Source organism: Pleurodeles waltl, chromosome 7 (genome assembly GCF_031143425.1).
Source record: "Pleurodeles waltl isolate 20211129_DDA chromosome 7, aPleWal1.hap1.20221129, whole genome shotgun sequence".
Lineage (NCBI taxonomy): Eukaryota > Metazoa > Chordata > Amphibia > Caudata > Salamandridae > Pleurodeles > Pleurodeles waltl.
This window is the reverse complement of record NC_090446.1, coordinates 672,368,177-672,393,343: the sequence shown is the minus strand read 5'-3', so window position 1 is coordinate 672,393,343 and position 25,167 is coordinate 672,368,177. Positions and strand designations below refer to the sequence as shown.

The 25,167-nt window shown below is 43.1% G+C and overlaps 1 protein-coding gene across 1 annotated transcript in view; it reads left to right on the top strand.

Moving 5' to 3' along the window:
- STK32A (serine/threonine kinase 32A) overlaps positions 1-25,167 on the top strand; it is a 651,463-nt gene that overhangs the window by 608,017 nt on the left and 18,279 nt on the right. Inside the window, exons 10-11 of the mRNA XM_069244672.1 lie at positions 9,054-9,179; positions 16,602-16,733. Of these exons, the coding sequence (XP_069100773.1) occupies positions 9,054-9,179; positions 16,602-16,733 (258 nt within the window). The remainder of the gene's footprint in view (positions 1-9,053; positions 9,180-16,601; positions 16,734-25,167) is intronic.

The window sequence follows — 25,167 nt, the reverse complement described above, 5'->3', positions numbered from 1 at the left end:
TTTTCCATTCCCATGATCAACTATTGTGATGTTGATAATGACTGTGACCTTCAGTATGTTCAATTTCCACTAGAACGAGGAGGAAAGTCATATCTTACCCTTAACATTGGTGACGCAGATTGTAATCATGCAAACACAGAGGAAGACATGAGCTATCAGTGGTCACAAAGGCACAAAGCAATACAGAGACATATATATACATTGAAAATGTTAATTATTGGTGGTGCCACCGTGTCCCAGTCGGGTATTACACCAAGCTGCCTGTACAGGCAATGCCTCGACAAGTTACTTTTCTTAGCATGTTAGAACCTGCTGCAGGTCAGGGGGTATAGGCTCCTCCTGCACAGAGGAGAAGGGTTTGGCTCACATTAAAATATACATTTATGTGTGTGGAGTTTTTTTTTAATAGGAAATTAAAAAGGTGCATGTGGGCTGTATGGGACAATTCTGTGCACTGTGGAAGGTCAGGAGCTTGTTTGCATACCATATTTCAGTGAAAACATATTAAGAAGTACCACTCACATATTTGGCTGCATATGAACAGACACCCATGAGCCAAAGCATATAGTCCAAAAATTCAACATAATGACTCCAATATACAGTATTAGTCCCGAAAATGGTATGATAATCACCATCAACGGTTAAGTTAGCAGACCTACAACTAGCACCATAGTGCATATTGCCAGTGAGTGTGACAATACGAACAATGACAACATATCATCATCACCAATGAGTGCAGAAGGGCTATTTCAAGATATTTTTGCTACCAGCTCCAATGGTGGTCTGCGCTCTAAGGTGTCCGACCTGCTAACAACTAGCCAGAGCTTAGTAGACTGATCTTCGAGAGTAGTTGCGTGACTGAGCTCGCCTCAAATTTAACACTGAGCCCTACAAAACTTCACCCAAAATCCCAATGTAACCGAACGTCTCCAAAAGAAATGAAAATAAGCAAATCATTCAAACAGAAAACAATAAACCTACATTAAACAACTACAAAAAATGTAAAGTAACTTAAATATGAATTCAGTCAACTAAAACTTCAAAAACGAATCCAAACAAAAGGCAATAAAAATATAAATCCTAAAACATAACTAACAAAACGAATCTAAATCTATAAAATTTAACACACAATATAATAATGATCCAAGATACTGATACAAACGGTTTGTTACTCTTAAATGAATGGTAACAAGATTGTTTTTTGGAATTTTTTATGTTCATTAACTATTTTGGTAGTTTGTAGTGTACAACAAATTACATGCATCTCAAGGTGTCATTCATTACGAGTCAAAATCAAGATGAGGTATGAAAGAGGTTAGACAAAGTTGCTATGTTTATAACTGTTTTAAGTAGAAGCGGGAGACCCGCATTTCTCTTAGGTACTTAAGAAGATAGTGCAAACAAATTTGGTTATGGCTGGAACTCATCTGCCACACACAAAAATTATCTATACCCCAAAAGTACAATTAAGTTCAGGCTAGATGACTGGCATGGACTTGGGACTCTATGTGGGAAGGATTGCGAGACTGGGTACATATTTAAAGGCCCTTGTGCAGGGCAATGCGTCTCAAGGCCAGAACTTTGACATGGCAGTAGTATTTGTCAGAAAGGCAGAGAAAATGGCATCCAGCATTGAAGATGACTCTGGAAGAAGCCTTTTGGGCAGTTTGAAGCTTCAAACAAAGAGGGGTAAGGTTTTTTTTTTTTTTTTTTCAGTCCAGTGTAGTCCCCTGACAAGTATAAACAATACATAGAGGAACACAGTTCCACGAATAGGGAGTTCTTACTAGGACCGGTCATATCTGGGCAAATCTAGGCACTTTTATAAATAGAAGTAAGGGCCCTCACACACCCAATTGGGTGTCATGCTTCATCCTTGTGCCTGCTCTTCGTCAGACTGGCACTGCAATGTCCAGTGGGCCCCACAATGGGACCCTTTGCCAGAGGTCTTTTAGTCAATGCAGTTGGATATAGTGCAGGGATATATTAACCCTATGGGTGAGGCAAGCACAACTTCATCAATGCGTCATAAAACATAGGTGATGCGCCAGTTCTGATAGACACAAGAAGCCTAATCTGTGGGGTCCAATGTTGTTAGACCTGTCAGCCTTAGGGTGATCACCCCTAACTATTTGCCTGCCTCCCTCCACTTTTGAGATATTGTTTTTGCTGGGCTTTAGACTCTGCACACTTTACCATTGCTAACCAGTGCTAAAATGCATATGCTCTCTCTCTTTAAACGTGGTAACATTGGATCACACCCAATTGAGGTATTTCATTTACTCATAAGTACCTAGTAGAGTGCACTATATGTGCCCAGGGCCTATAGATTAAAAGCTTCTAGTGGGCCTGAAGCACTGATTGTGCCACCCACTTCAGTAGCCTCTTAACCTTGTCTCAGGCCTGCCATTGCAAGGCCTGTGTGTGCAGTTTCACTACCAATTCGACTTTGCATTTAAAAGTACTTTCCAAGCCGAAAACTCCCCTTTTTCTACACATGTCACCCCTAAAGTGTGCCCTAGGTAACCCCTAGGGCAGGGTGCTATGTGGGTAAAAGGCAGGACATGTACCTGTGTAGTTTACATGTCCTGGTAGTGTAAAACTCCTAAATTCGTTTTTACACTACTGTGAGGCCTGCTCCCTTCATAGGCTAACATTGGGGCTGCCCTCATACATTGTTTGAGCGGTAGCTGCTGATCTGAAAGGAGCAGGAAGGTCATATTTAGTATGGCCAGAATGGTAATACACTATCTTGCTGACTGGTGAAGTTGGATTTAATATTACTATTTTAGAAATACCACTTTTAGAAAGTGAGCATTTCTCTGCACTTAAATCTTTCTGTGCCTTACAATTCACGTCTGGCTGGGTTTAGTTGACAGCTCCTTTTGCATTCATTGAGACACATCCCAAACACAGGATACTCAGCATCACTTGCATACATCTGCATTTGGAATGGGTCTTCCTGGGCTGGGAGGGTGGAGGGCCTGCCCTCACACCAAGGACTGCCACACCCCCTACTAGGACCCTGGCAGACAGGATTGAACTGAAAGGGGACCTGGTGCACTTCTAAGCCACTCTTTGAAGTCTCCCCAAATTCAAAGGCACATTTGGGTATAAAAACAGGGCCTCTGCCCTACCACCTCAGACACTTCCTGGAGAAGATACCTGAACCAGAACCTGCACCCTGACCAGAAGAAGTGCCTGGCTGCCTAAAGGACTCAACTGACTGCTTTCTTAAGAGGACTGCTGCCTTGCTGTTGCCCTGCTGTCTTGCTGCTCTCTTGCTTTGCTGCAGAAGTGCTCTCCAAGGCCTTGGATAGAGCTTGCCTCCTGTTCCCTGAAGTCTCAGGACCAAAAAGACTTCTCTCCTGCAGCTGTAATCCCAGTGTGGTGAAAATTCAACGGACCGCCTGCCAAGAACGACACACAGCCTGCTTGTGGTAAAAAATTCACTGCACACCGAGTCCGGAACAAAGCAGCCTGACTTCACAACAGAAGATCGACGCAGCACCAGCGATGCAACTGGAACTCCGACGCACGGCCCTCTCTGGATCGACGCAAGCCGACTCAGAACGACGATGTCCGACTTTCTGAGAGGAACCAACACAGCACCTGCCGTGCGGAAGAAAATTCCACACATCGCCTACCGGAATCGACTCAGCCCCTGTGACTTCACTCCGCAAGCTCAGGATTCCACGCATCGTCCCTGGGGTGTCCGAAAACCCCACAACCCGAAGAGGATCTAAGCCCGCCTGAAATCGACACAGCGTCTTCCCTGCGTGGAAAATAACGACGCAAGTCCGTGCGCGAAGGGGCAAAACCGACGCACACTCACCATTTTTCACATATCTCCTCCTCTGCGGTCCCTTGCGAGGATTTTTCAACGCAAACCAGGTACTTTGCCATGCAAGAGACACTTGTTTTTTCTAGGAGAATTTAAGACACTTTTTATTGCTTTTACATTAATATTTTAACTCTAAGACACTTGATATCACTTTCAGTGATATCCCTATATTTGCTTATTTCACCGTCATCGTTTTGACCTGCATTTATCCTGATAAATATTATATATTTTTCTAAACACTATGTGGTGTATTTTTGTGGTGCTATATTGTGTTATTGTATGATTTATTGCACAAATTCTTTACACATTGCCTTCTAAGTTAAGCCTGACTGCTCAGTGCCAAGCTACCAGAGGGTGGCACTGGATAATTTGGATTGTGTGTGACTTACCCTGACTAGAGTGAGGATCCTTGCTTGGACAGGGGGTAACCTGACTGCCAACCAAAGACCCCATTTCTAACAAATGTAATAAAGTGAAAATTGTGGAAATTCATCTTGTACTCTATTACATTGGTTCGGGATGTAATGCACACAAGAATGAAGTCACGTTACAGTGGGCATAGTCTACTTATGTGCATGTATTGCCCTAAGTATGTGTGACATATAGGGTGAAACTTGAATGTGAGTGGATACCAATATATGTTGTAATGTAAAGTGGCAATTCATGTGTTACCTACCTTATGTGTGTACTTACCAGTTGTGCTTTGGAGTACGCTTGGCTAGACTTGTGAACCCATTCTCTAAGGATATGTGACAGGCCTGGTCTGTCCATTACTTGGAGTACACAGTGTCACATTGCATTGCTGCATTGGATGTTAATAGCTCAGGTGCCATGGTCCAGACTGGTAAAGGAGTCCTGCAATAAGATTGTTACATGTGTAGGCCTACTACTAATTGAAGGGGTGTGTTTTTATTACTTATTACAGTGTGTTAAGTGAATTCAGTGGGTCAGATTCCAGTTACATAGCCACTGTGTCCTTTCCTACACCTGGGTTACAGAACTGTAGGAATTTTGACGCATTACAGCCTGAAAGTGATGCATCATGAAGATGCGTTGCACATTGCCAAGCTCGTAAATATCAGTTTGTGAGTTGTGAGTGAGAATTTACAAGGGAACACCTACTGTAAGGAAATGCCTCCTTGGCATGGTTACCCCCTGACTTTTTTCCTTTGCTGATGCTAAGTTTTGATTTGAAAGTGTGCTGAGTCCTGCTAACCAGGCCCCAGCACCCTGAAACCTTAACCGACTACCCGTGTAGGCTTACTAGTTCTAGCAGCCTGCCACACACCAGACATGTTGCTGGCCACATGGGGAGAGTGCCTTTGTAACTCTGTGGCTAGTAACAAAGCCTGTACTGGGTGGAGATGCTTATTTCCTCCCCCTGCAGGAACTGTAACACCTGGCGGTGAGCCTCAAAGGCTCTCCTCCTTTGTTACAGCACCCCAGGGCACTCCAGCTAGTGGAGTTGCCCGCCCCCTCCGGCCAAGGCCCCACTTTTGGCGGCAAGGCCGGAGGAGATAATGAGAAAAACAAGGAGGAGTCACTGGCCAGTCAGGACAGCCCCTAAGGTGTCCTGAGCGGAGGTGACTCTGACTTTTAGAAATCCTCCATCTTGCAGATGGACGATTCCCCCAATAGGGATAGGAATGTGCCCCCCTCCCCTTGGGAGGAGGCACAAAGAGGGTGTACCCACCCTCAGGTCTAGTAGCCATTGGCTACTAACCCCCCAGACCTAAACAAGCCCTTAAATTTAGTATTTAAGGGCTTCCCAGAACCTAGGAACGCAGATTCCTGCAACCTAAGAAGAGGACTGCTAAGCTGAAAAACCCTGCATAGAAGACGGAGACACCAACTGCTTTGGCCCCAGCTCTACCGGCCTGTCTCCCCACTTCTAAAGACACTGCTCCAGCAATGCTTTCCCCAGGGACCAGCGACCTCTGAATCCTCAGAGGACTGCCCTGCATCTAGAAGGACCAAGAACTCCCGAGGACAGCGGCTCTGTTCACCCAAGACTGCAACTTTGTAACAAAGGAGCAACTTTAAAACAACTTGCGTTTCCCGCCGGAAGCGTGAGACTTGACACTCTGCACCCGACGCCCCCGGCTCGACTTGTGGAGAACAATCACTTTAGGGAGGACTCCCCAGCGACTGGGAGACCGTGAGTAGCCAGAGTTGCCCCCCCTGAGCCCCCACAGCGACACCTGCAGAGGGAATCCTGAGGCTCCCCCTGACCGCGACCGCCTGCTTCTAAGAACCCGACGCCTGGTAGGGACACTGCACCCGCAGCCCCCAGGACCTGAAGGATCCGAGCTCCAGTGCAGGAGTGACCCCCAGGAGGCCCTCTCCCTTTCCCAGGTGGTGGCTACCCCGAGGAACCCCCCCCCCCCCAGCCTGCCTGCATTGCTGAAGAGACCCCTTGGTCTCCCATTGAAACCTATTGAAAACCCGACGCGTGTTTGCACACTGCACCCGGCCGCCCCCATGCTGCTGAGGGTGTACTTTCTGTGTGGACTTGTGTCCCCCCCCCGGTGCCCTACAAAACCCCCCTGGTCTGCCCTCCGAAGACGCGGGTACTTACCTGCTGTCAGACTGGAACCGGGGCACCCCCTTCTCCATTGAAGCCTATGCGTTTTGGGCACCACTTTGACCTCTGCACCTGACCGGCCCTGAGCTGCTGGTGTGGTAACTTTGGGGTTGCTCTGAACCCCCAACGGTGGGCTACTTTGGACCCAAACTTGAACCCCGTAGGTGGTTTACTTACCTGCAAAAACTAACAAACTCTTACTGCCCCCAGGAACTGTTGAAAATTGCACTGTGTCTAGTTTTAAAATAGCTATATGTGATTTATGTGAAAACTGTATATGCTATTTTGCTAATTCAAAGTTCCTAAAGTACCTACCTGCAATACCTTTCATTTAAAGTATTACATGTAAATCTTGAACCTGTGGTTCTTAAAATAAACTAAGAAAATATATTTTTCTATACAAAAACCTATTGGCCTGGAATTGTCTTTGAGTGTGTGTTCCTCATTTATTGCTTGTGTATGTACAACAAATGCTTAACACTACTCCTTTGATAAGCCTACTGCTCGACCACACTACCACAAAATAGAGCATTAGTATTATCTCTTTTTGCCACTATCTTACCTCTAAGGGGAACCCTTGGACTCTGTGCATACTATTCCTTACTTTGAAATAGTGCATACAGAGCCAACTTCCTACACCTACCCTTTATACAATATAAACTGTTTGGTACAGCAGGTTCTTACGCAGGTATTTTTCGATGCAGGTCTATAAAACCTGATTCACTGGGCCTAATGCGTTGTTTTGAAAAATATGGAGAACCAAATGCTCCACCAGAACGAAAAAATAAATGACTCAAAGATGGCATAAGCTCCATGTAAATATGCCCCAGTGTATCCAAGGGTGACTGAGTTGAAAACCTGCTCATCTTAAGGGAAGAAGGTTCTGATCCTTCATTTTATGTGTAAGATGCTCAGAAACGAGCTATCCTTAAGCTTGTGCCGGGTTCCTACGATCAGGAATTTGTTTTTGTGGCATGTATGAAGGATATGTTCTTGCTCGTCTATGTCCATATGTCTTTAATCATTAAAGATATTATAATAATATTAATGACCACTGCAAAGCCTTGAGTCCCTTGAATCCCCTTTCTTCTTTTTAAAATGTGTCTAAACGTTTCTTTGTTGTATGGGTGAACAGGAGTTTGAATATTGTGCAGAGTTTCTCCCTAGGAATTAAACAATGTTCTCGCTCTAGGTAAATGAGGACTTCAATGCAAAAAGGATGCACTTTATGAGGTACACCCCCGAGACAAGGAGGTTCCTCCACACATGTTATAATACAGCAATATTAGTCTCTGGACCTTGGAAACAGGATGCAGACTCCATTTGACACACTGGCCAGTGGCAAACTCTGGCTGCTTATTAGATATTACTAATGTAGAAATGACAATCTGTGGCACCCCTTTAAGTGTTATTGTAGCTAATGCATCAAACTGCACTGCCAGTTCCAACATAAAAGATTCCATGTAATATGCTCTCCGTGGCACAGCACTTGCGACTGAGGCACAGAGTTAGCTGTAGACAAAATATTTGGAAAATTGATGCTTTGAAAATTAACAAAGTGATATACAAGTAGAAATTATAACTGGTTGACTTGAAACTAAGAGTGAGCGAAATGATGAATCTGAAAAGTTTTGCAATGGCGGCAAATGTCACAATTTTCACTGTAGCATAAATTTGCCTTCGGGTGAAATTGCCAACAGAAGCATATTTTGTGCTGCAGAATATTCCCACAAAATATACACTTTGAGAGTTTTTATCCTGGAAAACCAACCATGGAAAGAATTTTTAACACTCTGCCTTTTTTGTTAAACGTTACCTACTGCTTGAGGGCCTGCCCAATATGAGTTGCATGGTGCAAGGTGTATTAAAAGGCATATTCATTGGTTTCGGTCGGTATTTCTTCCCCTGCGCCATGCTATTTTAGGTTTGAGACCTAGAATGGTGAATAAACATGCAGATCTAAGTTATTTTCCACATGCTTAGCCCCTATTCAAGGAACTTTTCTGTTCCAATTTACCACCTGCTCTGATAATGTGGAACAATATGGCCAGAGGGCCACTTTAGTGGTGGGGAGGTTGTTTACCCTGGAGAGTGTTGAAGGAAAGCCAGCCTGTAGGTCAGGTTTGGCCAGGGTATCATGCTCCCTTGGTTTTGGAGATGGTTGGGTGGGGCTGAGGTGTGCCTCTGCCAGAAACCCTTTACTAGAACTACTGGTGCTTTAATCCGGTGTGTTTCCACATCAGGCAAAACTGGCCCTGGGTGTGGTATTACCATACACCGTGATTCCAGACGCAGAAATACCAGACCGCTTGGAATCAACCTCGTAGAAAGCAATATTCATTATTTTTCTTCAGAACCTTTGCAATATTATTGTACACCATCGTTCCACAACTCAACTGGAAATATGATGTGGGTAAAGGGTATCATTTTTGCTTAAAGATGAAGGGATAGGTACCCATGTGTCATTGGGTTTAGAAATCGATTTGAAAATCATTCCTCTAGACTGCGTCATAATGCCCCTGTCATGTTTATGTTGTGAAAACTTCGTAGAAGTTTTATTGGCTTGCTCCCTCTTCTATGAATTTGTCCTTAATAAGCGCCTTGTGTTTTTCTCTTCATTACCAGCTGCTGGATCCCAACCCAGAAGAGCGTTTCTCCAAGTTGACAGAGATTCAAGACTTTCCCTACCTCGCTGATGTGAACTGGGATGCAGTTTTAGAGAAGAGGATAGTCCCAGCATTCACACCAATGGTAAGAAAAGCTCTCTATAAAGTAACAAGGGCAGCGACGTTTCTGTGCCACTTTCTCAAAGATTTGTTTGGAGGCTTCCCAGTTTGCAATATTTAGTTGAAGACTTCTGTCTACTGCAAGATGTGCCAGTTCTTGAAACCAGAAATTGTGACTTCTGAGATGATACCACTCTGTAAATGTATATTAAAGAATAATGGTGAAGTGGTATGAACAAGACAACGATTACCTAGCTCACATATTTTTGTTAGTTCAGAATGCATCTGTGCAGGGCTTGTTTCTCCTAAACGTTCATGACTATTTTAATTCATTGCACATTTAGATGGTGTATAGAAAAAATCATTTGCAGCAAGGAAGCATGCAAATCACAGACCTGGAACCAATTGTAATGAGGCACACTGAGACTACCGAAGAGAAAGCTCAATGTTTTTTAATACTGAAAGAAACGTGCTAAGGTGTGGGCACATAAAGGGCTGAAATCACGCTGGCATGCTATGTTCTTATTTTTCTGCATTAAAGCAATTAACTCCTTGAGAACCTTTTGTTGGCTCTTTGAAGCTCGCTGGCACATATTTTCCTGGGAGTGCTTACCTTTTACTCTATAAAAATATTTCCCTGCGTGCAGCGAGTGTTCATGTGTTGTGCCCAAAATGGCCAAGCAGATTAATGGAAAGCAAACCAAATGACAGGGGGTAAAAACACATGCTGCCAAAGCCAAATGCTGCATAAGGATTGACCCAGGACAGCACTGGACATTGTGGCACTCTGGCATTACTCAAGTGAGCTGTATGGTTGGGGATGCTGCTTTCAGATCAAGATGTGCTTCCAAAACCCATCCATGACCTCTTGGTCCTATTCTAGTCACAGCCTCCTGCACTCTGGGGCTGATTTGAACATTTCAGCCAGTGCTGATTAGGTCGCAGCCTATCAGAAAGTGCAGCTGTCTGGTTTGCTACAGACATCTTGGGGGCATTTTGCCAGTTGCTTGCCATTGGCTTTGAGGTTTGTAACTCACATTTTCTAGCTTTCCGTTTGTTTGCTTTATTTCTTTTAGGCTGTCCAGCTTGAGTTTGTACCTTCTCTTGCCCGAACCTTATTTACAGTATCCTTCCGAGTGCTCCTTTTCTGTAAACAGTCCTGTAAATCTTGTTCTTATCTCGTAAAATTTGCTGTGCATTCAAAGACCAATGTCAAATGTCAGGTTCTGTTCTGGGGGCACTTATTTACTTTTCTTTCTCTGACTTGAATGTGAGAAGATATATGTTACAATCTTGCTGGATACAGGTGGTAGGAAAGAGCTTTTTCTAGCACATGACAACATATAAATGAACTGTGTACATACTTCAGAATATATCAGAGTTAAGAACACAAATTAAGCAATTTATGTTTATTTCTGAAGTGTTTTGAAAACAAATATTTTAATATGATCAAAACTAATCATTACTTTAAGTGATGCAATTTCCACACAATTTTGGCTGTGCACAGTATATTTTTTTAGTAAAACTATGTCTGTGCAAATGTAATGGTCATTTCAATTGAAAATGTGTTGGGAGTAATGGCATTGTGCTACCACTCCACGGATACTCCATTTTACGCCACTCCACGTTATGCTGCAGAACTCCACACCATTGCAATGTACTCTGCACCATTCCACTTTACACCACTTAACGCCACTGCACTTTGCACAACTCCACTCTACATCACTTCACGCTACACCTCTCTACTCTATCCTGTACCACTCTTCCCTATGCTAATGCACTTTTCGCCATTCTACTCCATACAACTGCGTTCTTTGCCACTGCATTCTACACCACTCCAATCTAGGCCACACCAATCTACTCTTCACAACTCCATTCTACACCAGTGTACTCAATGCCACTCTACAACACTGCACTCTGCACCACTGCACTCTATGCCAATACACTCTACACCAATGCAATTTACTAGGTAACACTCAACAATATGCCCTTGCACTCTATGCCAATCCACTGTATGGCACTCTAATCTACCCTGCATCTCTCCACTCTACACCACTTTACTCTACACCATTACGCTCTATGCCACTCTATGAAGCTGCGCTTTATCCTGCACTATTCCACTCTACACCACTTCACTCTACTTTGAAACAATCTACTCTATTTCACTGCATTCTCCTCCACTCTACCGTGTGCCACTCCATTCTATGTCGCTGCACCCTATTCCACTCGACTGTTAACCCCTGCATACTACACAAATGCACTCTATACAACTGCACTCTGTGTCACTGAACTCTACATCACTTCCGTCTACTCTATGTCACTGTATTCTATGCCACTGCTCTCTGATACCCTACTCCACTCTATAGCGCTGCACTGACATTTTACTCTGCAACACTGCACTCTCCTCCACAGAACTTCACACCACTCTACCATTCTCTCTACCACTACGCTCTATGCTAATTCACTGTATGCCACTGCACTCTATGTCACTATAATCTATTCTACACCATTCTATGCCACTCGACTCTACTCTGCACTCTAAGCCACTGAACTCTATGCCACTCTGCTTTGTGCTGCTCCACTCTGTGCCGCTCTACTCTGCACCACTGCACTCTAGTATGCACCATTCTAATCTGTGCCTCTGCATTCTACGATGCTGCATTGCATGCTATGGAATTCAATGCCACAGCACTCAATTCCACTGCACTCTACACCACTATAATCTGCAACATTCTACACCAATGCACTCTACACCAGTCCACTCTACTCTATGCCACTCCAGTGTATGCCACTCTACGCAACTAAACACTACGCCACTCCAAAACATGACACTCTCTGCCACTCCACTCAACAACACTCTACTCCACTCTTAGCTTTTCCACTCTATGACGCTCCATGTCACTCTGCTCTACATCACTAACTTTTATCCAGTCATGCTGGTGTACAACATGGCTAAAACAGATTGGCAAAGCCAATAGCTCTTGCATAGGTGAGATCAATTAACTTTGCAAATGTTTTTTTTGGTTTACAGTCTGGCTCAATTCCCTTCGTGTCGATTCTAAATGAACACATAGGCAGCATTATTCCAGGATAGAGGTCATCTGAAGTCAGGTGAAAACAACTTTTCTGACCGATTTCCGATTCTCAGAGGGGTATTTATTTACATAGGCCAGTTGTATTCCCTATACCCTCTCCCCTTCTCCCTAGAGAAACTTCCAGGTATTACCTGAGAGAGCTTGTGCCTGGAACTGAGGATGCAATAGGGGAAGGGTGTGGCTTTGGCATGAGGTGGACCGCACGTTATTCCCCATTGCAAATGTCAAAACTCAAAATCCATATATAAACTGCCCAGGAGAAGAAAGCAGTAAGTGTGGTAACTGTATTTCACCATGGTACTTTCATTTCCCTATAATTTCAAAGAAACAGAATGATGGGCAGTATGTTGAACATACTTATTTTGCCACATGTATGCGCATTCTGCAGGCCTGGGTGAAGTGTGTCAATAATTCTGGGAAAGCAGAGAATGCAGGTTAAGAGACTAGGGACTGGTATAGATGCACCAAGCACAAAAATGCTTCTTTGTTTTGTCTTCTTAATTGCAGATGTTTCTACTATAGTTTATGGAGCACCCCTGGGTGGACACTGGGGGGGGGCTTATTTACAATCTGTCGATGCAGGGTAGTGCCGCAAGCCTTCTTGCTGCCCAGCGTCAAAAGAAAAGGACAGCAATACACCATATCTATAAGATACAGCGCACTCCTGTCCTTTTCCCCTATGCTGGTGCAAAATGAGCTGCCATGCGCCATTGCAGCCACCCTTGCACCATAGTGCAAGGGTGTCTGCGTTGCAGGGATGATTGTTTTTGATTAGGAAGAGGCACCTTCCTGTGCAAAAACAATCACAAGAGGTGTTTTCCTCTTTCTATGTCTGCTGCAGAATGCAGCAGACATAGAAAAAGAAAAAACAAGGAGAACTAAAGGTATTTCTCCTTGCTGCACCTACCTTGTGCCTACCCTGGGTAGGCATAGGCTTTTGACACATTTACAAGATTTCGTAAAACTGGGAATGTGTCAAATGCTATGGGTCTTATGTGAGAACACCCACCATAATGCCCGTGGCATGTCTCCTTGTCGCAGGGTGAGTAAATGCAGTGACTTGCACTGTGTTGACTCAGTCCATATTTACAAGGACATGAAAAGCCATGCAGGGTGGCTTTACGTGGTCCTGTAAATATGGCCCTGTAGTGTGCATGACCAGACCGTCACTAAAAGTGTAATTCCGGTGGTGCAAAGGAGCTTGTAAATATGCCACTGAGTTCTTTTCTGCATCATTGTGTCTAGGTGAATCAAGACAGTCACTTTGAAAGTGCACATCTACAAAAAACTCAGTATTGTTGGTAGGGCACCAATCACACTCTCCCCTCCTCATCTTCAGCATAAGGAAAACAACAATAATGGAAGTGATCCAGCACAGGGCCATATATTTTTATCTGAGGTCCAATTAATCTTTTATTTTGTATTCCGAGGGATGAATAAATAGTTTTACTGGATTATTCAAATCAATTACAGTGCAGCTCAATAGTCACACATTAAACCTCAGAGTCAAATTAAAGTTTCAAATGGCTTTATTACAGATTCGAAGCCAAAGTTACATAGGTGATTCCCAAGGACATAGTATAGATGTACAAAATCACCAATGGAGAATTAAGGCATTGCACAATATTAAATGAAAGCAACATATAAAAAGACCAGGACTTCAATAACAACAATGCATAAAATCAGGAACAATATGTGATGTCTGGATTATAAAATTAAGTTCTCTTGCCTAATCATTGAATATAGCTCCTAAACTATTCTAATGCCAAAGGGATATTCTGAGAAAGGCTAGTAAACACAACTTCAGTAGAAGATTCTCTTCAAGAGAGGTGCGGTGACATAAAGACAGAAAATAAGAAGTCTGTACCTGAAAAGGTCCGCTCTGAGCAAGGGGCAAATAGAATCAGAGTCTCTTTCCTACTGGACCACACTTACATCTTAGTTTTTCTAGGTGTGATGACATCATGACCAAAGCTCTCATTTGAAAAGCAAAACTGCAAATCAATTTTAATAAACACTTCAGTCTTCCGAAGCCTGCAGCACTCGACCGTGATACACCCTTGCATTCAGGAATCTCAAAAGCTATTGCTGCCAATGTCAAGATACTGCTTTTGTCCGGTAGCATTTCTCTCCGACTCTCTTGTGCAAAACAAGCTCCTTGTTAATTTCAGCACCTGCAGCTTTGGAAAAACAACTTTTCACATTAAAGATTAGAACATACAAAAACAATGCAGCCTTCACTCTGACCAAACTAAAATGAACACAAATATGCTTTTAGTTAAGTATGCTTTAAATGTCTAACTTGTTGAATATAAAATTATTATAAAGAATAACATTTCTAAAATACTATAACATTGACGTTCTTACAACTGAGTATCAAATGTAGATTATATGAAATATTAACTTTCATTGTGCACTTTTTACTCATTTATTTCAGTGCACTATGTTTAACAATTCATTTTACACATTACAAAAATAATAATTACCACCCCTTTTTCTCATGTTTTAATAAGCTAACTCCTTCAGGCGCGAAAAAGATCCCTAACAGGAATACTTATGCAGGGCTACTTGGCAAACACTAGTATATTCCCTGCATTCTGGAAAGGACAATTGGGACTTAAATATGTACCTTACTTCAAAAACAACTTCATTCTGCTTGCCCTTAGGAATATCCTTGCCCATCACCCAAATGTGGCTACCATGTAGATCCTATAATGGTAGTAGATGGTCCATTCCTTGGAAAATATAAAAGGCTTCAGATAAAGAGCTTAATGCACTGCCTCTTGGGCTTACACTAGGTGATGGGAAAAGAAAAGATCAAGGTGCCATCTGTCCATCAGCTGTCACACAAAGATAAAAAGGAAGGGCGTTTTTTCTCTTTGACATATAAATTTAAGGAGTGGAGCAAGATGTTTTAATTTTTGAGAAGTTGTACAACACATTACTGGAAACATGAAGCAAATACTTCAGCGGTATACCCTATATGCCTTTATGCAGAGGGCATCTTTCCTGCTCTGTTGTGACAGGGCCAATGATTGGGTCCAGCAGCTCATTCCAGAGAGTGTCCTAACCAGATAACTGGGGCACAAGCCTATGATAGATGCTACACTCGACATGTTCGGGTCATACATTCTCTTGACTTTTGAGGGATTGAATGGGTCAAGGGATGGTAAGAGGAAAAGCAAGTGAGAAGAGAACAATGTCTCCACAATTATGCTTGCAGCATGTGTCTGCCAGCTTCTCTGTACATTGTTTCATAAACGACCTGGTGTGTGGCCCATCATTGTTGTGCTCATCTTTTTCTAACTCCATGCTCGGTTTAAGTGGGGATAGCTTCCACTCCAGAGTTCTCCAAGTACAGAAAGACAACAGTCACAAAAATACTGACATTCCTACTGCAAAGCTCCAGCCCCAGTCTTGCTTGCAAAGGCTACCCTTGGCCTTTGCCTAATTTATATTAAAAAGAATTTAGATGAAGGAGCCAAACGTCTTTTCATGGGCCCATCATTAAAGATGCCTAATGATGGTGTAGCTGAACATAGGTGTTGCTGAATGCTAAAACTGCCTAAACTTAATTCAACTTCAAGCCTTTTCCTTCCAACACTCATCACTTGAACGTCTGTCTCACTCTTGCTGGCTCTTTTTCATCCTGGCTTTCTCATTTTGTCACAGTTTTCTTGTACTTTTCTTCTGCCTTCTTTTTCCTTTTTCTTCAGGTCTCCATCTAACTGTGGGTCAAAGTCGGAGGATGAAAGGCCCTTTCCTTTCAAATAAGTGGTTGTGTCCATCATCTGCAAACAACTGTAAAACAAATGTTGCACTACCCTTGGTTTTTGTCTTCTCTCCTGTTGTGATCTATTCACCAGGACACATCACAACGGAACAGAAGACAAAAGCATGCACAGATAATACTGTAACTGTAAAGCAGCTTTTGGTTAAAACATATGAGCACACTAAGGCTTAGGGGCAACTGGAGCATTGAAGGACAGGTGGCCACAAGTGACTACTGTGCTAAGAAAGTGCATGCTTTATTTTCTAAATTAACATAGCCCTGAATGATTGCACACTTGATGAAGATCATACAGTTGGTTTCTGAAGTGCACACTGAGTAAAAACACAGAACATAACAGTGTGATGACGCAGTACAATAATTAACAAGTATATGACTGAAACAAGCTCTTGATATTGAAATGGTAGAGGTGAATTATGTTGTTTGCCTAGGTTGATGAAGGATAGTGGAAGAAACCCATAGTTAACCCTCTGAGTAACTGCCCTGGACTTAACCTCTATGTCTGAGATGATGGTAGAGAATCAAATAGAAACTAACTGACAGTTTGACCTTACCTCTTTAGAAGGGCCGACTGAACTGTGACCCAACATTTGAGCTGGAGGAAATGATCTTAGAGTCCAAGCCTCTCCACAAGAAGAAGAAGCGGCTCGCCAAGAAAGTTAAGGATACAGGGAAGAGTCGCTCCCATGCACAGGTGAGTGTCCACTGCCTTCCCATGATAGGTTTATAGCCTCCTGCAATTACATTGCAGATCTACATGTAAAGCACATGCTCAATAAGGCCAAAATTGAAACTGTCGGTGACAAGGAATTGATGTGCTGTCCTTCTTACTTCAACAAAGCTGCATTTCCATTTTCTTCTCATTCCTCTAACATTGCTCGAATGTAATTGACATTTTGCTTAGATACTTACTTTTGATTTGATGTAAGCCCATTCAATATTTGGTTGAGATATGCTTACAATTTAGTGGGTTTGCATCAGTGAGTTAAAAAAGTAAGAAATATCTTGTCTGTTTAAACTTGCAAGCCAGAAGCTCATATGTTCTGTCCATTACATTTGAATTTTTCAAGAAAGTAATTGGCTGATCAGTGGCTTTAATAAATTTTGAAATTCCAGAGTTCTGCAAAATTTGTAGACCATGGTGAACTTTCTATTACCAGTGCATAATCTTGTGTAATTTCGGTAATGTCACACGACTGATGTTATGCGAATTTTTCAAAATTATGCTATTATGCCACTTTATGTCATTATGTGCCATTTGTGGCAGACTTTTTGTGCAAGCATAGAGGAGCAGGTGACAACCAGAATGTGAGTGGCTGCTGTTTGGGACACCAGGTGTTTGTTGTTCTGTTTTTTACAGCTCTATGGGTTTTTGCATCCAAAATGGATGTGAAGACACAGTTCACACTAAAATATAACGCTAAATGGCAGTTTTGAAAATACACGTAAGTTAGCATTATTTTTCAAAACCTTGCATACTTACTCAGAAGCAAACCACACATATTTTGTACACCCCTAAAATTTTGCTAATTACACACGGTGGAAAAAATTTCACAGAGAGAAAGGAAAGTTCAATGACTACCCTCAGATGAGTTATATGCTTAAAAAGGTGTGAAACAATTGCAAAAAAAATGTCACAATGCAATTATTCTAAAGTAAATGTGTTAATTTACTGAAATGTATAAGCCTACAGTCACCATTTTGTATTTGGGAATGAACATCATTTTCCCCAAATTGCAAATTGCAGAGAACTCGCACTTTTTAGAAATCAATAATTTATCAACATTTGTGATTTTTATTTAAATATGTGGGTGCTATTATTACACTAAATGAAGTAGTATTAAACCCCAAACATTTTAATGGAAGCCATGAAATGTGGAAAATATTTGCCGGTTATCTGTAAAAAATGAGTTTCATCATCATAATAACAACCCGTCAAAACAGTCTTCAGGACATTACCATCATCAGCTATATTATGATTATGTGGCATGGAGAAAAAATTATTTGCCACATTCTCCGGTACTCATCTTTTAATTGATTTCAGCTAGATATCACATGTTTTCGTGACATATGAACATTTTGCCAATAATGTCGCAAATTAGGTGGCAACGTGACAGCTCCATAATTATGTGATTAATGCTGCATACACAGAATCACATAAATCAACTGTCACTCACTGTTGTCCCATGTGTTATCAACAATTCCTTGAGGACAGATAAACATAGCTATAACATCCTAATCCCAATCGGTGCCCATTGTTAGCAGCACCTTGAAGAAAACAGCCTTTTAAAACCTTCCCTCCAAATGAACATGCAATAATAAAATTACTTATAAGATAACATGTGTAATATAGTTCTATAGTGCCATCTTGGAGATCTGGTGGTATTTAGAAACCACTCGGGCTTTGTCCCGTGCTTTATGATGTCACCAGAAAACCTTGATGTCGATATTGAAGCAGTTTTTAACATTTTAAGTCATAAATTAACTTGGATATTTGGAAAAGGCAAGGTCACAAACCTTTAAAACTTTAATAAAAATTGGGAAAGACGAGGAGAAGCAATTACTAAATAACTATTTGATACAAAACACACACTGACATGTAGTCATCTTAACAAGCACAAGGCCACTGCACAATATTTTAGTGAGGAAATGAGATTGACAAATTGACAAAATGTTGCCATCCGAAACACCGCTTGCAAGTTTAGTAAATTGTCAGTGTTACTTCACCGCGCTGATCACCAGCTTTCATGTTCAGTTCAAGTGAGCCATCGAAAATAAATGTAATGATGGCACTCCAATTTAGCGATTCATAGGGGATATTTGCTTAAATCCTTCGAACTTTGACTTCTGACCTTGTAGAGCTTGAGTATAAGTGGTCTGGCTTTAAAAGTCACCTGTTGCATGACAGTACGTGAAATGCGGCCAAAGATAACGGCAGTGCACGCAAGCATGCACAACACAAGCGATGGCTGGGTAAACTCACAGATCATTGATTAAAAATATGCCAGCCACAGGAGCCCTCAGAGGTTGTGCGACTAAGTAGAAGTATCGTGGCATGGCCCAAAAGGAATGTGAGCAGGACTGCTCTGGTCGGTGGAGCCACCCAGTGACTCCGAGAAGGGGTGGAAGAGGTGTAGTCTGGGTAAGTTCCCAGGGAGTGTATGAAAGTCCCACAGTGACAGGGTTGTCTGGTATGAGGTACTCCTCACACGAGAGGCGGAGTAGTATGCCACGCTCTATGCACGCTACTGGTGTAATGTTGAGGCAGTGAGACCGGAGATGCGTTTCTGAACTTTAACTCGGCGTTGTCCCTGTCAGTGGAGGGGAGCAGCAAGCAGCAAGCAAAGTTACTAACAAACCATGAAGTTGTCACATCTGCCAGTGCTGTAGGAACGGAGTGTAAACCACACACTGCTCCACTCAATGTAGGAAAAAAGAAAGTTTAAGACATGTTGTTAATCTTCGCTCATCAACGTTGGGCTAAGGGTCTGTTGTTACACCTGTCTGTTGAGTGCAAAAGAACAACAAGACCTGGCCTCACCTGACAGGTATACTTGAAAGGAGCCATCCTATAAATGGCATAATAGGTAGCAAAAAACAAGCAGACAAAATCAAATAAAGGAGCATTCTGAAAGGCCTTTTGATGGTGATTTTAGTGGAAGCCACCTTAAGACCTGCTTGCTCTTTCAGACTTGTCAACGGGCAATGGAGTCCGTCCATGAGAGACTGTGAAACCAAGTGTCAGATTTAGAGTACACCCATAACTGAAACTTTAGGTGTTCTGAAAGATGTGTAGGAAACAGGATGCCCTATGCTTGACTTGACACGGTCAACAGATGAGAGAAAGGGACGTGGGGTATCACAGTCTCTAAACAGAAGTGACTTGTCTTGGTCACAGAACAAAAGTTTGCATTCAGTATTGAACAGGAAAATCTGACCAAAAATGCACCCACATCTACATGAATTTTGACAAAACCTAAAAAATAGATCTCTGACTTTCGAGGATAAAGTTGTCTGCTTCCATAGCCTGGTGTCTTTTGACTCAACACAAGCGCCTTCCCAGCACCTCCAACACGTCTATCCTTTGAGGTAAAAAACAACCTGCATGCACAAAATGTTATCAATGAGGCACTGAATGTGCACACAAAATGATCTCAGGGAATCCACTCTGCACACTGTGTGATCAATAGAGTACCTAGTGTGAACACAAAATAAGGATTGTGAGAAAAGTCCTCTTTTTGACAAGGGTTAGCCCCGATTGTTTTTCTAGATGTTTGATGTAGCTAGAAATTGTAGTGCCCAGGACCCCTGCTAGCCAGGTTCCCTGGGCCAGAGCTCTTTCCCTAAAACTGTTGTGATGCATTAGCACAATTGGATGCACCCTCAGCTACCACTATAAGCCCCTAGTAAAAGGGTACTAAGGTAGGCTCCTGAGGGCAGCAGCACTGACGGTGACAGCTTCTAGGGCCATGCATCCAGATGCACCCAGCACTACCATTGCAGGTTGAGTGTCCTGGTGCAAACCTAAAACACAAACTCGACATGGCACACTGCCTGCGTGCCCTATCCACCATCCACTGCATTTACTAAAGGTAATACACCTCTCTGGCAGGTCTAGCAGTCCTAAGGCAGGTGCACCATGTTATATGTGAGGGCATAGCTGCATGAGCAATATGCCCCACTGTGTCCTTGCCAAACCTGAGACATAGTGCGTGAACAGAGCAGCCATGTTAATACATGTGCTGGACACTGGTCAACACAAGTTTCCCAGCCACATGATGGCCACTCTGGACCCTGGGTTGTTTGGTATCAAACAACTCAGAATGATAAATCCAAGGTGATGCCAGTATTGAATATATCCCTAAATGTACCCAGGGATCATCTTAGAGGTGTTCCCTGCAAAAGATAACTAACCATGGCATGGTTTCTGACTGGTTCTATCCAGCCTGCCACCCCAAGACACCCAATCTACTAACCTTGGGGGAGAGCCCTTTCTTTCTGGTTTGTAAAACAATTCCCTTCCTGGGTGCTAACACCCCTCTCCCTCAGGAATGTGCACTTCCCTGGCGGTGAGCTTCAAAGGGCTAACCTCCTTTCAAACTTGACCTCCAGGACTGCTGATAGTAGCATATGGTCAACTCCTTTGCAAACCCCACGTTTGGCAGGAGCAAAGGTGATAAACCACACAAAGGGTAGGAGAAGTGGCCCCACCTGGCATGCACCACCCCTAAGGTGCTGCTTGTGAGGTGGACACTCCATTTCATTTTCCTCCATCCTTGAGGTAAGGAAAATAGCCAATCAGGTGTAGGGAAGTGACCCTTCCCACAGTAAGTGGTCACTGTAGTGTGTGTTGCCATCCAAAAGTAAGTGTCCCATTGGACACTTCCAGGTTCCCCCTAAAACGCCCACTATATTCTGTATTTAGTAGGCTCCCCCAGACAAGATAATCAGATTCAAAGGACACAAAGAAGATCAGCACAAAGAAGATCCAAGGCACATGAACTGTGGACCTGCTCCACAAAGAAGAGGCACCAAACCCTGCCTGCTGCACTCAGAATCCGACACTCGCCTCTGAGGAGCTGCTAGAAAGCTGAACTGACCTCAAGAAACCCAGAGGACCTCTAGGCTTCACCAATTGACCAAGAACTCCCTCGAGAGTGGAGGTACCACTCTGCAACAAAGAAGAAAGCAGCAACCCAGTGAGGGGCACTTCACTGACTGTCTTCTAACTTCTGAACCGCAAGTTGCAGCCTGGATTGACAACACACCAACGACCACAGGGACAAACCCTGAAAGTGTGCCGAGTTTGGTTTCACTGGACCCTCCAATGGCCGATCTGTATCAATACCCTGGGTACTGGTCAGCTGACATTTGGCACCAAGAAAAACAGTCAGCCCAGGACTTAGAAAGGACCAGGACAAATCTCCAGTTGAGCGACTTCAGGAACACCCTGGATCCCCCACCAGAGTGCCACCGTTGTCTTGTAAGTGACCCTTAAAGTGACTTACCTCAAGAACCAAATGCATCTTTGAGCACAGCTCCTGGCTCACAGATTCGCTCTGTACCCGGCCTCCCTGTGCCCTGCAATGAAGAACCTGCTGTTCCCTAAGGGTCCCTCACCCCTTGCAACCTGGATACTCCAAGAGGATCCCAAGGAACCACCTCTAAAGTTACCTGCACATCCCTTTTCCAAGTAGTCCCCCGCAGTGGCCCTGCACCAGCTCCGGAGACTTTTTACAGCTGCTCCTGCACCAGTGCTGTCTGAACTTCTCCAGCTGGCACAGTGTGCCCACCGATGACCTCGACCAACCTGCAAAAGAAGAACTTGGTAAAGCAACTGTGTGATTTTATATATATTTTTAAATGCGACTTTCCATTCAGTCCTATGGTGAGTAATTACGCACAAAAATAATTTTTTTTATTAAACTTCAAAATCTCCAAAAGTACTTAACCAATTTTCATAATCTTGGTCTTAGAGATTATATAAAAAAATGAAGTATTTTTCTAAATTGGTCTCAAGTTATTCCTTCAAATATTTGAGTTGCATGATTGATACTGGGATTACACCAAATGCTTTGCACTTCTCCAAGACTGGCCTAACTGCTTGACCAAGCTACCATAAAAAGTGCCTAGCTTTCCACACTACATAGAGGGCAGGCCTCCTACAAGCATCAAGCAAATCATTGTGCACACGTGATCAATGAAGTCCCTAGCAATACTTGCTATCTAGTGTGCACCCAAAGTAGTGCGCGCACAGTGAAAATGAGTATATACCTATTGTGTACCCACATGGGTAACGAGAAATGTAACATGAACACCATGTGAAGAGTTGTGTACCCCCAGTGCACACAGTAGGATCCACGAGGTAGCTAACATGCACGTAATGATAAGGCTGAAGAGTTATGTTGTGCACACAGCATGATTGATGAAGTATTAAGTATGCACACAGTATGATCAATTAGGTATGTAGTGTTCACACCGCATGAATGAGGAACTGAGGCCCATATTTATGGAAAAATGACGGAACGCAATGCAGCGCCAAAATTGGCAGTGTCTCACTCCATCATTTTCACAATGCAGTGAATACGGCGCACCCCTGTGTTGTTCCCTGTCCTGGCGCTAAATTTAACTGCTAGCACCAATGCAGGCATTCTTGCACCATCGTGCAAGGATGTCCGCGTTGAGGGGTGTGATTGTTTATGTGCAGAAAAATGTTCCTTCCCGCACATAAACATCATTTCTGGCATTTTGATCTGCAGCACGCATAGAAAAAGCAAAAAACAAGGAGGAATAAAAGTGTTCCTCCTCGTTGTGCCTTGCTAATGGCACCCCTGGGGGTGGTGTTAGATTTTGGCACTGCCTTAGGTTTACGAAATCTTGTAAATCTGAAGCAGCATCAAAATGTAATTGGTGTTGCTGTGGCACTCCCACAGCAACACCCATTGCACACCTCTCTGACCACCCATTGTGACCGCTCTGCCATAAAAAGTGGCGTTACACCTCCTTGTAAATATGGAGCTGAGGTTAGCACCACTGGAGAGTCACATAAGTTGACGCTCCAGTGGCAATACAGGCTCATAAATACTCCCCTGAGTGTGTACACAATGTGATTGATGACTGACGGCATCTCTTTCAGAGACACCCACATGCAGGAAATTGCTCAGTGCTATTGAAGGAGTTTTGCCTGACCCTGTTGCCTGCTGTCTGCACGCACACAGAGAGCGACACGCACAGCTGCTGGAGGTGAATGGGCTAGGTGGCAGTGACAGTGAAACAGTGTCTCTGTTTGCTTCCTTGAAATTCTTCTGTCACGTTACCTCCTGGCAACAGGCCAAGAGAAGTCCAAGTCACATTGAGTTTCAGCGATTGGCGGTGAGTAACGAAAGAGCAGCCTGCGGTGGCTGAACGAAGCACCGTCTGACAGGGAAATGAAACTTGATATTAAATGCTTAGTTCTCCTCCAGGCTACTCGCGCACGCGCCTGCTGCTGAATCTGATCGGAAGTGATAACGTAGGTGAGCCTGTGACAGTCATAAGGATCAATTCCTCCAGCCTCAGTAACAGACCGAATGACCTTAGAAGTGATGCCTTCTCTCTCTGCTTTAATTACCTGCCCAGTCACATTAGTCCTACCTAGGTCGGTATGGTTTGTGAAAAATGGCGGGAAAGAGATTCTGTGGCAGCTGCTGGTGCTTGCTATTTGATTAGTTGAGCACTAACCTGAAATGCTCCAATTGATTTACATCTTTATTTGATTTAATTTTAGATTTTTTGACGTATAAGTTATCCCACCAAAAGGACTTCAACAAAAGGCAACGTGCACAATAATCATTCATTATTTGGTGACAAATTATTGAAAAAAAAAAGACAAAATACCTGTCATTTCAATTTTTCCCCATCTCACATAGACAGTCCATATCAGTGATCTTCAAACGTTTGTGATTATCAGAACGGAGGAGAGGTGAGAATTATTTGGGGTCTCAGCTCCTTTGATACACACTCCCAGCCAGGATATACATGTAAAAAGAAGTTACTGATGGCCCATTACAGAGTGGCTTACCGCCACTCATTATTTCACTTAAAACACAGCACTGTTATCAGCATGATGTTTCTCTTGGTCTGATACGCCACCCCTCCTCACCTTGCCCCGAGATCAGTTAAGGCCCGCCCAAGTTTGGTCTAGATCATAAAGCACTGATGGGAAATTAAATACAGTTTTTACACACAAAACTATCTATGTTAGTTAACTTGTTTTCTGGTAAGGGGAGGTAGCTAATCCTGCTCTTGGAACATAAGAAAACTTTCCTCTGATTGTGTTGGGCAGCTCTCTCCAAAAACCAGGACATGCTAAATTTACTGAAATTTGCCGGGATAGATGGTGACAATCTGGCATTCTCCTGGCAAATCTGGAATGCCCGATCTCCCTAACTAAATAGAATATATATATATATATATATATTTTTTTTTTGTACAGTGCAACGTTAGCAGTGGAATGCATGAGCATATTTACTAATGTTTGCATGTGCACGGCACAACTTCATTTTGCATTGCGCTGCTGGGATCTTTAAAAATAAAGTAAAGAGATGGTGTGTATGTGTGGACTTGCGGCACGCAGACACCCAGCAAAA